At 46.0% G+C, this 16,584-nt stretch overlaps 1 protein-coding gene across 1 annotated transcript; it reads left to right on the top strand.

Moving 5' to 3' along the window:
- Positions 1 to 15,465: 15,465 nt before the first annotated feature.
- On the top strand, positions 15,466 to 16,269 carry LOC134286634 (uncharacterized protein K02A2.6-like). The gene has a single exon (XM_062848278.1). The coding sequence runs from the start codon at positions 15,466 to 15,468 to the stop codon at positions 16,267 to 16,269; it is 804 nt and encodes a 267-aa protein (XP_062704262.1).
- The last annotated feature ends 315 nt before the right edge of the window (positions 16,270 to 16,584 follow it).

Below are 16,584 nucleotides of genomic sequence, written 5' to 3'. Positions count from 1 at the left end.
GTAAATACTCTTTACTCAGATCTCTATGAAGTTTCACAGAGATTTGCTCCATGGCTTCACATAGATTTAGTAAAGAGCATTTACTCAACTTTATTCATATGGCCTAATAAGTGCATTTGAAAATGCATTGAATAAGTGCATTCTCTAGTGCATGCTCTAAATTCCCGCACGCATAGACCTCCCCATCTGAACAGCACCGCAGCAGAGCTAGGGTAAGAAATCAAACTTTGAACTAGTCAAATTGTAATCTTAATTTGAACCATTTTAAAATTCATTAAAAAGACGTACTTTTCAGGCAAATATTGTCCCGAAAAAGATGTTAAACAGCTTTTCGTAATATAACCTGATAACATGGATTTTAAAAGCATTGAAAAAAGCGTTTTTGTCATGGAAAACAGGCAATTGAAAAATCACTGTGATTTCATCCATTTCCCCCAAGAAAAAGCACATTTTCGGTGCAGTCGTACAGCTCATGCATTGTATCACACGTAATATGTGAACACGTCAAATGAAAGCTTATTTATCGTAGAATCGACCAACCGAATAATATTCCGCATTATTTGTCATAAAATTATCAAATTTAAGTGATTCTTACTTGGAGAATGTTATCTTAAGTTGAACCATTTGTAATCTAAATTTGAACTAGTAAACGGGGGGTGAGCTTCTAGTGTTGACCTGTAGATTGCGCTAGTGGTTGCTTTGTTTACTCTTGGGGGATGAAAACATCCAAATTTAGTTTCCAAATTCCTAAAGAATTTCGAACATTCTGAGATGAGATTCCACTGCCTAATGAAAAATAGGTATGAGAATTAGCAGATTCATGTGATTTTTCATTGTTTAACATGGAATTGGCTGTTTTGTGAGTTGCTCGAGCTGCTGCCGCCAGTAGTTCAAATTAAGATTAAAATTGGTTCAAATTATGATTACGATGGTTCAAATTAAGATTAAAATCATTGTTGATGAAAAATCAAATATTTCAATGAAATTCGGTGCAAATACAAACTTTTTATCATTTAACAGAAAGCTTATACCTGTGGCTTTCATGTACATACGATTTTTCCGTAGTAAATTATTTCCATGTGGGAGAAAAAATCACTTAAAATTTGCACTGCTTCAGGAAGCCGCAATTTGGTTCAAATTTTGATTACCTACCCTACGAGTGCGAAGGATTTAAAGGGATGCTCTTGTAAATACACTTTTGTCAGCGCTTTCGCTCCGTCCAAAACAAGTGTATAGTGCGCGTCAAACTGAATATGGCACAGAAGCCACACTCCGCCTCGAAATGTTCCACAGGCGGGGATACAACGCGACAAAGAGCGAACTCGTTCTCTGTTCGCGAAGGCAGCACCAGCAGCTGCCGTCGTCCTCATACCGTAGAGCAACATCACACGAACGCACGAACGGATGGGGTGATGACCATTATTTTGGCATGGTGTTGATGCAATTTGGAGCGATATTTTCAAAATCATTTTCTAGCTAATCTACAAAAGATAGAGTTTTGCTGTCAAAGAAACATTTTTAGAGAACAAGTTCATGCGTGTTTTGTAGAAGAACTTTTTTAACAGAAGTTTTGTTTTCATATTAAAATCATCAAAAATGTCTGAAAAAGAGCTGTTTTTTTCGACATGTTTTGCAATGTTTTGAAAATTTAAGCCTTTTAGACTCATTTTACAAAGTTTACGTCCAAGAGACTAAGATAGTAGAAGTCATTAGCTTTCAATTCGAGCGTTGACATTGATGGTACGACTGATAGTTTAGTAGATAGAGGGTTTCAAAGATGAGCAAAATTAAAAAACTTAAAATGTGATTAACTCACTTAGCAGTGATTTCCGACCCCATGTTCCTTGGGCACTTTTTCATAACTCATGGAGACCTATTCACCCTAAAAATATCTGCACTCCGGAAACAAACACCCTGTATATACCATATTCATTAGACCTCTTCATAAAAAATGAAATTTCTCGAATTCAGCCAGTCACCCCCACATCTTAATTCTAATGCTGAAACAAACTTCTGGTCAAATTTTCAGCTAAATTGGTGAAGATTTCGAGGTGCCTCAAGTCAAAATTGTGTTTTTTGGTCATTTTTCGCCTTTAAAAAATGCCCGTGGAGGCTAGAAGTTATATAAAATATCGTGGTAACCCTTGAATGAAAGATATGTCTGTCCCTTACAACTTTTGTGAACATTATGTACTGATAGGAGTATGTTTTGATCATATTTATCCGTTTTTCAGACATGCAAGTATGCTAAAAAGTTACATTTTACAACAGTTTTTGTTCTACGAAATTCAAACACTCAATTTTTATCAAAAGTTTCAAACCATTATATGATTACCCACAATATTCTGAACAATATTGCCATACATCATTTTCTTACCCGATCTACGGAAAAAATCCCAAAAATCGAAAAGTAGAAGCTATCCTGAGTTTTTTGATACCTGGGGTTGACGCAACTGCTGGCAGGCAGAAAAGTCAAACATAGTAGCTTTGCTTTTTCTTGATGATTACAATGATTGATCATTGATTCAAGTGACAGGTTGGCACAAGTACACATTGTCTTAACAAAAGTGGCATATAATGTACCTCAGTAAAGTATGAGAAATGGTTCAGATGGTAAGGCTTTGGACTGGCAAACCAAAGGTTCAAAGTTTGAATATAAGACCATTTGCTTAGTTTTTTTTTTGTTATCAAGCTGGTAATATCAACTAGCATTTCATTATTTCATTTTGCTTGCATTATTATCCCTTTAAATCGTTCTAAACTTTGCATACATGATGGCTAGCGTAGGGGAGCCGCATGAACTAGCGCATGCATGTACGCTAGTATGGGACTCGCTGGTATGGAAAAAATAAATCCTCGCTCCAGTCGACTTTTTGGATTTCATTTAGGTCCCATGTGAAGTGTACAAAATTTCAGCGCAATCGGTGAAACTATAATTTAGCGCAAGCGGTTCAAAGTTTTCATAGGATTTACTATGGGAAAAGTAGCACTTTCAAACAAAAAATCCCAGAGGTCGCCCTTTGTCTCCTTAATTCAAATTGATCAACGTTCCTTGTAGAAAAATCATTTATGAAATTTTCTTTCGAAGACCGCAAAACGATTGGATGCTTGTGGAAAAAGTTATTGATTTATTACCGATTAGTGATCCAAAAAACGGCTTTTTGTTTTGTTTTATCAGCAGCACTGCTGCTGCCGTTGTTGCATGGGGTGGCGGGAGGCATCACCACCCCCAGAAACAGCAGCAGCCAAGGCAGCAGCTACAGTGCTGCTGATAAAACAAAACAAAAAGCCGTTCGTTGGATCACTAATTGGTAATAAATCAATATCTTTTTCCACAAGCATCCAATCGTTTTGTGGTCTTCGAAAGAAAGTTTCATAAATGATTTTTCTACAAGGAGCGTTGATCAATTTGAATTAAGGAGACAAAGGGCGACCTCTGGGATTTTATGTTTGAAAGTGTAACTTTTCCCATAGTAAATCCTATGAAAACTTTGAACCGCTTGCGCTAAATTATAGTTTCACCGATTGCGCTGAAATTTTGCACAGTTCATATGGGACCTAAATGGAATCGAAAAAGTCGACTGGAGCGAGAATTTGATGTTTGTCCTATACTAATGTACGCATCATTCTGACAGAATGATAAAACCTTCATTGTGTGCGTAGTTGAAAATCGGACACGCTAAATAACTAATTTATTTCTTAATCCGTACTTCGGTTCTTACGTCGGACTGGTTGGCTGAGTAGCGGATCACATCCGCTCATAAGCTCTCATAAGGATCAATGACGATCAATGATCGGATGACATCTTCCGACGCGAGCTTCGACGTTAGGTTTAACGTTTGGATTTGTGGGAAAACCATTGCAAAAAAAATGGAAAGCACATTTGTCATAAATTCAAACTCTGAATCTTTGGGTTGCTAGTCCAAAACCTTACCATCTGAACCATTTCTCATATTTTACTGAGGTACATTATATGCCACTTTTGTTAAGGCAATGTGTACTTGTGCCAACCTGTCACTTGAATCAATGATCAATCATTGCAATCATCAAGAAAAAGCAAAGCTACTATGTTTGACTTTTCTGCCTGCCAGCAGTTGCGTCAACCCCAGGTATCAAAAAACTCAGGATAGCTTCTACTTTTCGATTTTTGGGATTTTTTCCGTAGATCGGGTAAGAAAATGATGTATGGCAATGTTGTTCAGAATATTGTGGGTAATCATATAATGGTTTGAAACTTTTGATAAAAATTGAGTGTTTGAATTTCGTAGAACAAAAACTGTTGTAAAATGTAACTTTTTAGCATACTTGCATGTCTGAAAAACGGATAAATATGATCAAAACATCCTCCTATCAGTACATAATGTTCACAAAAGTTGTAAGGAACAGACATATCTTTCATTTAAGGGTTACCACGATATTTTATATGGCTTCTAGCCTCCACGGGCATTTTTTAAAGGCGAAAAATGACCAAAAAACACAATTTTGACTTGAGGCACCTCGAAATCTTCACCAATTTAGCTGAAAATTTGACCAGAAGTTTGTTTCAGCATTAGAATTAAGATGTGGGGGTGACTGGCTGAATTCGAGAAATTTTATTTTTTATGAAGAGGTCTAATATTCATGCATGCATTACGGCTTGAGCAGCTTTGTTACTTGGGTTTGTTCATAACTCGGTTCAGAAGCCTGATATCACAGACAAACAGACGTAACACTCTGATAAATCCCATCGTACACCGATTTAACGGCTAATTTAAAAAAAATGATAGTTGGCCAACTGACCACTCGTGGCGCTCGCATCGTTTTTATTTGAGTTTGATGTTTGCCCACTACCGCCAACTAGTCGACGGTTGGCTAAACTCAGTTCTTTTAGCATTGGACGAACATGTTTCCGTGACTAGATTTTGAATCGAAGAATGTTCGAAGGCAGAACCCGTAGCTTCCGGGAAGGTAAGCCCAGCCCCCTGGGTTAGTGGATTGGTGCCAGGCCCTGCGAGCCAGCCGTAAAAAAGACTAGCACCGAAAAATCAACAAGAGAAGAATGTGAACCGATACCAATGGCGACGACCACAGCGACGAAAAGGGACTTGCGATTGGAAGCTCGGTACGTGGAACTGCAGATCTCTCAACTTCATCGGGAGCACCCGCATACTTACTCGCCAATATACTGAAGGACCGCGGGTTCGGAATCGTAGCGCTGCAGGAGGTGTGTTGGACGGGATCTATGGTGCGAACATTTAGAGGTAATCATACCATCTACCAGAGTTGCGGCAACACACGTGAGCTGGGAACAGCTTTTAAAGTGATGGGTGATATGCAGAGGCGCGTGATCGGTTGGTGGCCGATCGACGAAAGAATGTGCAGGTTGAGGATCAAGGGCCGATTCTTCAACATTAGCATAATAAACGTGCACAGCCCTCACTCCGGAAGCACTGATGATGGCAAAGACGCATTTTACACGCAGCACGAACGCGAGTACGACCGCTGCCCAAACCACGACGTCAAGATCATCATAGGGGATCTAAACGCTCAGGTAGGCCAGGAGGAGGAATTCAGACCGACGATTGGAGAGTTCAGTGCCCACCAGCTGACGAACGAAAATGGCCTACGCCTCATCGATTTTGCCGCCTCCAAGAACATGGAAATTCGTAGCACCTTCTTCCAGCACAGCCTCCCGTATCGTTACACTTGGAGATCACCACAACAAACGGAATCGCAAATCGACCACGTTCTGATTGATGGACGGCAATTCTCCGACATTATCGAAGTCAGGACCTATCGTGGCGCTAATATCGACTCTGATCACTACCTGGTTATGGTTAAAATGCGCCCAAAACTCTCCGTTATTAACAATGTACAGTACCGGCGGCCGCCCCGGTACGATCTAGAGCGACTGTAGCAACCGGATGTCGCCAAATGTTGTCGACGAAATGATTGATTCGACGAGAAGTGCAGAGCGGTTCTGGAGGAGAAGGATGCAGCGCGGGCGATAATGCTGAAGCATAGAACCCGACAGAATGTGGAGCGATACAGACAGAAGCGGAAGCAGCAGACCCGTCTCTTCCGGGAGAAAAAGCGCCGCCTGGAAGAAGCGGTGTTTTTTTTTTTTTTTTTTTTTTTCCTTCTAAACCATAGGGGGATAATCTGCTCAACAGACACCCTAACAGAAGGTTAGGGTAGTGTAGGTCTGACAGGCTGTCTTCTACAACAAAAGTAAAATCCAGGACTACTCTCTCCTCGTACCCACTAAACCATTCCTATGGTCGCCAAACCCTACGTCTCTCCGGAACCACCAAGAAGGTATTGCTTCAGAGAGGGGCTAGTGCACATAGCACCCACAAGGTTAGCTGCGTAGCCTGCAGCAACGAACATCGATGACTCGCTTTGGAGAGTCCATCACGGTAGCATGCTGGCGCTTAGCCAGTTTCCCGAGTGGTCCTCGCCACTCCCTTTGTCCTCGGAAGGCGGGCAGGGTCAACCCCGCCCGCGCCCTACTGCTGAGCGGACATCAAGAACTGATGCCCACGTGCAACCCGATCTGACCTGCCCGCAAGGAAGGGTATACCCTTCAGGCCCTATCAGATGCACCCGTAGGTTGCAGACAGCAGGATCTCACCTACCCCGACCCTTGCCGGGGACCCCTTTCCAACCGCGGGCTCGGATCCAACCCAGTAGACCGACGCCACGACAGCACCGCTACCGGGACTTCCTCTCCGCGGCCACTTAATCGTTGTAAGGGTCGATCTCGACCGCAGGGCACCGGTATGACCTACGAAGCCGACTCCGAACCCCTGGACCACCTCTTGTACTGCATCTGGACTAGCCATTCTCCGAGTCCACGCGCCACCTCCTCTGTAGCTCCCAGACGATGTGGGTAATAGCCGTTGAAACGGCGTTCCAGCCAAACTCATCCCTACACATCCTCTGGACCAAGTTGTCCGGAGTTGTGTCTTCCCCGCATGTGGCAAGCATGCGGTCACGCATTGTGCGAAAACGCGGGCACACGAACAAAACGTGTTCCGCCGTTTCCTCTAAACCATTGCACACTGGGCATTCGGGAGAATCCGCATGCCCGAAACGGTGTAGATACTGTCGGAAGCAACCATGACCTGTAAGGACCTGTGTCAGGTGGAATGTAACTTCCCCATGGCGCCTATTAATCCAACTATCTACCCTCGGTATCAACCTATAGGTCCACCTTCCTTTGGTGGAGCTGTCCCACGCGCGCTGCCATTTGACCATAGAGGCCATCCTGACAGTCCTGCGTATGCCTCTTGTGCCGCGCATTTCGAAGCACTCCATGTCCTCACTGATAAGAATGCTGATAGGCACCATACCAGTAATGACGCAGAGAGCGTCGTGTGACACGGTACGGTACGCGCTCGCAACCCTCAGGCACATAAGCCTGTAAGTACTTTCCAGCTTCCGTCGGTAGCATTTAGTACTTAGCGCGGTGCCCCACGCCGGGCCGCCATACCTAAGTATGGATGTAGCAACACTAGCCAGAAGCTTGCGCTTACTGGCGTACACCGCAGAGCTATTGGACATCATCCGGGACAGTGCCGCAATAGCTGTGGAGGCTCTTTTACAGGCATAATCGACGTGGCTACCGAAAGTAAGCTTATCGTCGATTATCACGCCCAAGTGTTTGACGGAGCGCTTTGACAGGATAGTACAGTCTCCTACACTGATCTCCGTCTTCTGCTCCGACTTCAGGTTGTTAACAACCGTCACCTCTGTCTTGTGGTGAGCCAGCTCCAGTTTCCTGGACCGCATCCACGCCTCCACAACCTTGATCGAGTGGTTGGTAGTCAACTTTACCTCCTCGATCGTTTCACCGTAGACTTCGAGCGTAATGTCGTCGGCAAATCCGACAATCACCACTCCCACTGGATACTCTAACCTCAACACCTCGTCGTACATGACATTCCATAACACCGGACCCAGGATGGAACCTTGCGGGACTCCTGAGGTTATGTGAAAGCACTTCCGACCCACCTCCGTGTCGTAGACTAGTACACGATTCTGAAAGTAACTTCCGAGAATCTTGTATAGGTACTCCGGTATCCCCAGACGCAAGAGCGCATCGGCAATAGCAGACCAGCTGGCGCTATTAAACGCATTCCTTACATCCAGAGTCACTACCGCGCAAAAGCGAATTCCCCTCCTCTTAGGCTCGAGTGCTTTCTCGGCGGTTTTTGTAACCGACAAGATAGCGTCTACGGTGGACCTCCCCTTCCGGAAGCCGTACTGGTTACTCGAAAGACCATTTTCGCCCTCGGTGAACCGCAACATTCTATTGAGGATGATCTTTTCGAGCACCTTCCCCGCCGTGTCAATCAAGCATATTGGTCTATATGCCGACGGGTCTCCGGGTGGTTTCCCCGCCTTTGGCAATAGTACCAGGCTCTGCCTCTTCCAAGCTTCTGGGAAAACTCCCTCGTCCAGGCATTTCTGCATAGCAGACCTGAACATCTCGGGAGCCTCTGCAATAGCTACTTTTAAGGCCAGGTTCGGAACTCCGTCCGGACCTGGGGCCTTACCTACGCTAAGGGACTTAGCTATCCCCGCAAGTTCCACATCGGTGACCCTCTCCTCATCGCCAGCCCCAGTCCCCGGCTGTCCTACGAAAGGAGGCCAAGGACTAGGATCATGACGCGGAAAAAGTCCTCCAATGATCCCCTCCAACATCTCTGGAGATTGCTCTGTAGGAGCCATCACACCTCTCGTCTTGGCCATAACGATCCTGTAGGCGTCACCCCACGGGTTCGTATTGGCACTCTGACAGAGACCCTCAAAGCAGGCCTTTTTGCTTGCTCTTATCTCGGTCTTAAGCGCGGCTTTTGCAGCGGCGAACACCACCCGCCGTTCGTTTCGCTCTTCCTCTGATCGTGCTCGCTGCATCCGCCGCCTAGCCCTTAGGCAGGCGCGGCGCAGGTCCGCAATCGCGTCGGTCCACCAGTAAGCCGGTGGCCTCCCATTTCTAGGGTGGACTCGCCTAGGCATGGTCGCATCACACGCACGAGAGAGCACCGCTACCAGCTCGTCGCCGTCTAAACCGATTAAGTTTCGCTCACGGCGGAGCGCCTCCCTAAATACCCCTTCGTCGAAGTATGATGTCTTCCACCTGCGAGGGCTTGGCCTTGACCTAGCCGCCTCTTCTTCTATCCGCTGTCTGCTGTTATTGTAGTCGATACTGTAGCGAACCGCCAGGTGGTCGCTGTGAGTGTAGCCATCATCTACTCTCCAGTTCGAACTACTTGTTAGGCCAGGACTGCAAAAGGTCACGTCAATAATTGACTCCGCTCCATTCCGACTAAAGGTACTCTTGGTACCGACATTAGCCAAGTCGACATCTAAGATGGCCAGTGTTTCTAGCAGGATCTGACCCCGCAGGTTCGTGAAACGGCTTCCCCATTCCACGGCCCAGGCATTAAAGTCGCCCGCTATTACCACTGGCCTTCGCCCTGTTAGCACGGTCGTTAAGCGGTCCAGCATTTGCGTGAACTGCTCGATCGGCCACCGCGGAGGCGCATAACAGCTACAGAAGAAGACCCCGTTTACTTTGGCGACCACGAAGCCCTCATAGGTAGTAGACACCAACTCCTGAACGGGGTATTTACCCGTCGTCCATATCGCCGCCATTTTTCTGGTCCCATCCGCGACCCAGTTGCCGTTGCCGGCGGGTACTCGGTATGGGTCCGATATGATGGCGATATCCGTCTCCCACTCAGAAACTGCCTGACAAAGCAGTTGCTGAGCCGCATCACAGTGGTTCAGGTTCAGCTGCGTTACCTGCACTGTGATTTGTTGTTCACTGCGGCTTTCTTGAAGGCCGGGCACCTTGGACCACCCATCGGATGTCTGTTGTTCGAGGATTTCCCGGTACAGATCATGCAGATGGGCGGACTCGTGCAGCTTTGGGCCTTATGACCTTCAGCGCCGCATCGCCTGCACAGTTTGCGCCTGTCGGGGCCTTTGCAGTCCCACGACTTGTGTCCTGGTTCCAGACACCTGAAGCAAACCTCTGGTGGCTCGTGGAATGTCTGGTGACATACACACCAACCCACCTTTATGCTCCCTACTTTAACGGACTTTTTGACGTCCGCCACAGGTAGCTGAACCAAAGCTACCTGTGTCCCTGCTGGCCCTTTCCGTAGCTTAACGGCTGCGGCGGCCACCTGCACATCGCACTGTTGCCGCAGTGCCGTGACGAGCTCTTCCACTTCGGTGATCTCATCGATGTCCTTGACCTTCAGAGTCGCCTCATGTGTCAAAGCCCTCACCTGCACACCCTCACCAAGGACCTCTTCTGCCAGCCTCTTATAGGCGGCGCCCTTGTGCTCCTTCTGGCGCTTCAGCTCCAGGATCATCTCGCCCGTACGAGTACGTCTAATACTGCGTACGTCGGCTCCAAGACCCTCAAGCTTGGCGTCGCTTCGCATCATCTTCAAGACGTCCGAGTACTTGGACTGTTCCGTCTTGATGACGATAGCGTCGCCTTTCTCGCGCTTGGCACCTGCCCTCCTACGCCTTGGCTTGGCGTCCTGCGCTACTACCTGCGGATTCGCCTTCTTCTTCTTCCGCTCTACCTTCGTCCAAGGGGGGTCCTCCCCTTGGATCGCCCTACTCTGTGGCTGTTGAGGGCCCACTAGCGGTCGCAACCCCTTGTTCCCATCGTTCCGGGACGGGCCAGCCTTTTCAGGCCCACCCTTCCCAGCTTTCCGGGAAACCTGGCTGGGGTCCGACCTTCCGGCATTATTACCGACTTTCGGGGTAATGATTCGCCTGGCCTTGCGGGCACCGCCAGACAGCTCCTCGCCTGACGGTTGCCTCGCCCGCTTCTGCGATTGCTTGCCCCGTTTGTCGCGAGCAGTCGCTTCCGCCTTATTTGGACTTCCTGCGAAGGAGAAGGCCTCCGTTTGGGTAAACTTCGGCACTTTCTCATTTGCAGGCTCCGCTGCTGCAGCAGTCAGCAACGCGAGTGCCGCGTGCTCCTGCTTGGCATCGTCGATCGACGCCCTAAGTCGAAGCATGGCCGTTTTCAGGTCCTTGCTTATGTTCGACTTAGTGGACGCAAAGTCGATGATTTTGCCAAGCTGCTGCTCAGCCACCTCTATTGCGGACCGTCCTTTGGATCCTCGGTTGACGGCCCTCAACAACCACGCTCCGTCCATAACCTCCACCGGCTGGCTTGCCGGGAAGTGGACTGGAGCACCCACGCTTGAGCTGCGTACGCAACTCCCAGCGCCTATCTCCTCACTTCTCCTTGTCGGAGATCTCATCAACCCGCTCCTTGCGAAGGGGTTGATCCCACCACTACTTCCACCTGAATTTTGATTGCTTGATTTGTTTGATTTCATGATTAATCCCACGAGTCGCACGGGAAAGAATGTCCACCACGCCAGAGCCCTGCATTAACGCGGTAAGGGACAGCTTACTGTGGGGGGTGCCCAGGTACCCCACAGGCTCCGTTAAAGATCGAGCATCTTTTTCACCCCCTCGATCACTCATTCCTCAGCACGGGTCGCTTGACACCTTGAATTGGGGTTAGTAGTCCTATTCTTAGCCGGCGACTACGCGGCTGACTCGCAAGCGGGGGGGTGCGTCAGGCCCCAGGACTTTCGTCCCTGCTGCCCCGGAGGAGGAAATGAAACTGCTGTGCCGTTCACAAGAAACACGTAAATTCTACCAGAAGCTTAACGCATCCCGCAAAGGCTACGTGCCGCAAGCCGAAATCCGCAGATATAAGGACGGGAGCCTCCTGACGGACAAACGTGAGGTGATCGAAAGGTGGAAGCAGCACTTCGACGAGCACCTGAGTTACAAAGAGAATGTAGGCACGGAGGACCAAGGCAGCAGAGGAAATGACTATGTTAATGCAGCAGAGGACGGGAACGAACCAGCTCCCGCGCTGAGGGAAGTTAAGGATGCCATCCACCAGCTCAAAAACAACAAAGCGGCTGGTAAGAACGGTACCGCAGCAGAACTCATCAAGATGGGCCGGGAAAAGTTGGCCACCTGTCTGCACCAGTTAGTAGTCAAGATCTGGGAAACCGAACAGCTACCGGAGGAGTGGAAGGAAGGGGTAATCTGTCCCATCCACAAGAAAGGCGACAAGTTAATGTGTGAGAACACTGAGAACCTTCGAGCGATCACCATTTTGAATGCCGCCTACAAAGTGCTATCCCAGATCATCTTTCGTCGTCTTTCACCTAAAGTAAATGAGTTCGTGGGAAGTTACCAAGCCGGTTTCATCGACGGCCGGTCGACAACGGACCAGATTTTCACCGTACGGCAAATCCTCCAGAAATGCCGTGAATACCAGGTCCCAACGCACCACCTGTTCATCGACTTCAAAGCGGCATACGACAGTATCGACCGCACAGAACTGTGGAAAATCATGGACGAGAACAGCTTTCCCGGGAAGCTTACCAGACTGATAAGAGCAACGATGGACGGTGTGCAGAACAGCGTAAGGATTTCGGGTGAACTATCCAGTTCATTCGAATCTCGACGGGGACTACGACAAGATGATGGACTTTCCTGCCTACTATTCAACATCGCCCTGGAAGGTGTTATGCGACGAGCCGGGCTCAACAGCCGGGGTACGATCTTCACGGAATCCAGCCAATTTGTCTGTTTTGCGGATGACATGGATATTATTGCTAGAACATTTGGAACGGTGGCAGAACAGTACACCCGCCTGAAACGTGAAGCAGCAAAGGTCGGACTGGTGGTGAATGCGGCTAAGACAAAGTACATGCTGGTAGGTGGGACTGAGCGAGACAGGACAAGCCTTGGCAGCAATGTTACGATAGACGGGGATACTTCCGAGGTGGTAGAAGAATTCGTCTACCTCGGTTCCTTGCTAACGGCTGACAATAACGTGAGCCGTGAAATACGAACCCAAGTAACCAAAAGTTCAGATAAAAGGGTACTTTATAAGCTAAGCAGCTCGTTCGAGGTTGCTCATTAGCCTTCTAAGCAGCTTCATTTTTAAGTAATTTTGGAACTTGAAAGTTCACATAAGCACGCTGGATAGCCTTCTAAGCAGCTTCTGATAGAAATTTGACAAAATTCATGCAGAAACAAAAATGTGTTTTTCCAGAATCACAACCCTGTCGGTGGGTTTGAGATTCATGTCTGGAAATTGCTTCTGATAATTATATTTACACACATGTCGCTGCTATGCAGATTTGAACTTGATCCTCCTGCGTGATAGCCTGTCGACTTACCGCTGCGCTGCTGAAGACACTTGACAAAGTCAAGCTAACTTCACTACTGTACAAATGTGCAAAACTAGCTGCCGACAGAAAATCGATTGAAGTCAGACTTAAGCTGCTGTTCACTCAATCGCAACCGTAGTACTGTGGTAGAGCGTAGGGCTCTCACGCAGCAACTATCGGTTCGAATCCGATGAGCGGCAACTTTTTTTTGCTCAAGCCTAGTATTCGTTGACTAGCTGACCCGACGTGGCTAACCACGTTAGCTAGAAAAAGATTGTTTTTGAAATTCCAGTTACACTTCTTTAATGAAACTGTTTTCGAGAACATTCCAGAATCTCTCTCCAGAATGCTTCTCTCTTGAACGTTTAGTAATCTGCAGAAAGTTTTCAAAATTTAATGAATTTTGATTTTCCAGAACATTTCAGAAGGTCCATTTGACTTTTTTTTGAACGTTGACAAACTCCATGAACATAATCGGCATTAAAAAATTTGTTCCAGAAAATTCCAGAAGGTTAGTTTTCTTGTTCTTTCTGAAACATTCAGTAACTTCTGGAAAGTACCTGGGAAGTTTAATGTTCCAGAATATTCTACAGATTTTCTCTGTTTTCATTTGGAATGTTCAGTAGCTTCCAGAAATTTCTCAAACATTTTATGAATTTGGTTGTTCCAGAACCTTTTAAAAGGATATTCTTCATTCTTTCTGGAACGTCTACAAACTCTCAGACACTTTTCGTAAATTTAAAAAAGTTTGCAGAAGGTCTTTGTTTTGTTTTTGTCCAGTAACTTCTCGAAAGTTCTAAGAATTTTGATTATCTAAAACATTTTCGTAGATTATTATTCTTCCTTCTGAAACATTCAGTAATCTCTAGAAAGGTCTCAAAATCTAACGAATTTTGGTGTTCCAGAACATTTTAGAAGGCCTTTTACTTCTTTCTTGGACTTTCATTAACTTCCAGAAAGTTCTTGAAATTAAGAATGAAAAGTGTACAGAACATTCCAGAAGGTTCTTCTCCTTTCTCTGATTGAAACGTTCAGTAACGCACAGAAAGTTTTCGATATTTGAGGAAGTGTGATATCCAGAATATCTCAGATGATTGTTTTACTTTTGTAACGTTCAGTATCTTTCAGGAGGTTTCTGGAAATTTTATGGATTTTTATGTTCCAGAACATTCTAGAAGGTTCTTTTTTGGTTCCTTGCTCGTTCCCTAACGTCCATAACCTTTTCCCAATATAATAAAGTTTCATGCTCTGTAGAACATCCTAGAAGGTTCTTTTCTAAAACGTTAAACAACTTGGAAGTGGTTATTAGAAGCCGAAGTTCTCAGTTATAACTGAGCTCATAGACACTAAGCTGAGAAGCAGGGTTTGTCCCAGTTGGGACGTTACGCCAAAACAAAGATGTTCCATAATGCTGCAGAAGGTTCTTCTTATTTTTGAAGCGTCCAGAAACTTCAAGGGCATTCTCGACAATTTAAGAAGTTCCATATTATAGAGCTACCCAGAACGTTATTTATTTTCTGGAACTTCCACAAAGTTCTTAGAATTTTTAGAATATTGATGTTCCAGAACATTCCAGAAGGTACTTCTTATTATTTCTGGAAAGTCAAAACAACATCCAGAATGTTCTCGTACCTTTTAGAAATTTGATACAACTATGGTGAAACATTTCAAAGCGTTACGGACAGACAGACAGACAACGCTTGGATTTTATATATATGATTTGATAAATTCATATTCGTCTTTTATTCGTGTATGCTTAAACAGTTGTTTTCTGTAAAAGAAATAAATTTAATCTTCATTGAAACACAATGCTACTGAACTGAACTTCTATGAACTTGAATGTTCCGACAAAGCTCCGAGTAGCATATTAAGCAGCTTTAAAGTTCAGCGAAGTTCAGATAAAGTTCCGAATGGAACTTTCTGGCTGCTTAAGAGGCTAACAATGAGCCTTGCGGGAACTTGTGACCGAAGTTCCAGCAAGGCTCATCGTTAGCCTCTTATGCAGCCAGAAAGTTCAGTTTGGAACTTTATCTGAACTTCGCGGAACTTGAAAGTGCATTTTGTCATGGGAAGCGGAACTTTTGGTTAGTTGGGAAGGCGCATCATCAGTGGAAGTCGTGCCTACTATGGGCTCCAGAAGAAGCTGCGGTCAAAAAAAATTCACCCCCGCATAAAATGTACCATGTACAAGACGTACAAGACGTACAGTATTATCATGAATTTGATGTTAACTAAATAAATGAATGGTACGCCGCAAGTGGTAGTTACTGACAATGGGCCGCAGTTCGACACCGAAGAGTGGAGCAGGTTTGCGAAGGATTGGAGTTATGCGCATGTGACATCATCCCCATATCACGCTCAAGGAAATGGCAAGGCTGAATCAGCGGTCAAATCCATGAAGCAATTGTTCAAGAAGTGTGGCAAAAGCGGGGTGGATTTTTGGCAAGTGCTGCAGCAGCATCGCAACACACCGAATGCGATCGGGACCAGTCCTAATAAACGAATTTTCTCGCGAAGCACACGTGGGGCAGTACCAACGATCACGAACAAGCAACAACCGCACCAAGCTTCACACGTTGAAGAACGGATTGCACACAAGAGAAAGGTAGTCAAGGCAAGCTACGACAAAAGGGTTAAGGAGCTTCCAGATTTGCGGGTCGGTGAACATGTTATCATTCAGCGAAGACCTGACGCTACTAAGCAGTGGGAACAAGCAACGCTAGTGAGAAAAATCCCAGACCAATCTTGCGAAGTACAAACGAAGGATGGCGGAGTTTACAGAATAAGTGCAGTTCACGTAAAACCGAGATGCAGCAACAAGCCTAATACTACACTTAACGAGGATCCAGTAAAGCAACCAAGTGTAACGGACCGCCAGAGTGATGATCATCGGTCCCAGAAAGTCCCAGTTGAAGATCGAAGGAAGATGGTATTCGAGAGACGTGATTACAAGACCGATAGCGGCAGGCCTAGCGGAGCATCCGTTCCAGAGGGCCAGTCACAAGCGGCAGATTTCGAGAAACAACAGGGTATCGACGAATAACGAGAACTGACGTCGATTCCTGAGACTCGACCGAGGAGGGAGGTCAAAAAACCATCAAAGTTTGCAGATTACAAAATGTAACTTTTTATATTTCCTATAAAATGTAATACCATTAATATTAGCTTTAAGATAAGGGGGGATGTTGTATTTGAACCACCCTGCTACGCAATGTAATGAACCACCCTAACAGGAACAATAAATGAGTTTGATTCAGACTGTCAACACCAAACCACGTTCTTTAGAAAACAGACGTAAGCGACAATTTTAGTTTTCAGCACACTTTTAGAATTTTAACAACGAATAAAATTAAATTCG

The sequence above is a fragment of the Aedes albopictus genome, chromosome 2 (assembly GCF_035046485.1).
Source record: "Aedes albopictus strain Foshan chromosome 2, AalbF5, whole genome shotgun sequence".
NCBI classification, from domain to species: domain Eukaryota; kingdom Metazoa; phylum Arthropoda; class Insecta; order Diptera; family Culicidae; genus Aedes; species Aedes albopictus.
This window is presented reverse-complemented; position numbering and strand designations above follow the sequence as displayed.

Bases quoted from the DNA above. Each gene is read 5' to 3' on its own strand.
- LOC134286634 (XM_062848278.1), top strand. From the start codon at position 15,466: ATGAATGGTACGCCGCAAGTGGTAGTTACTGACAATGGGCCGCAGTTC.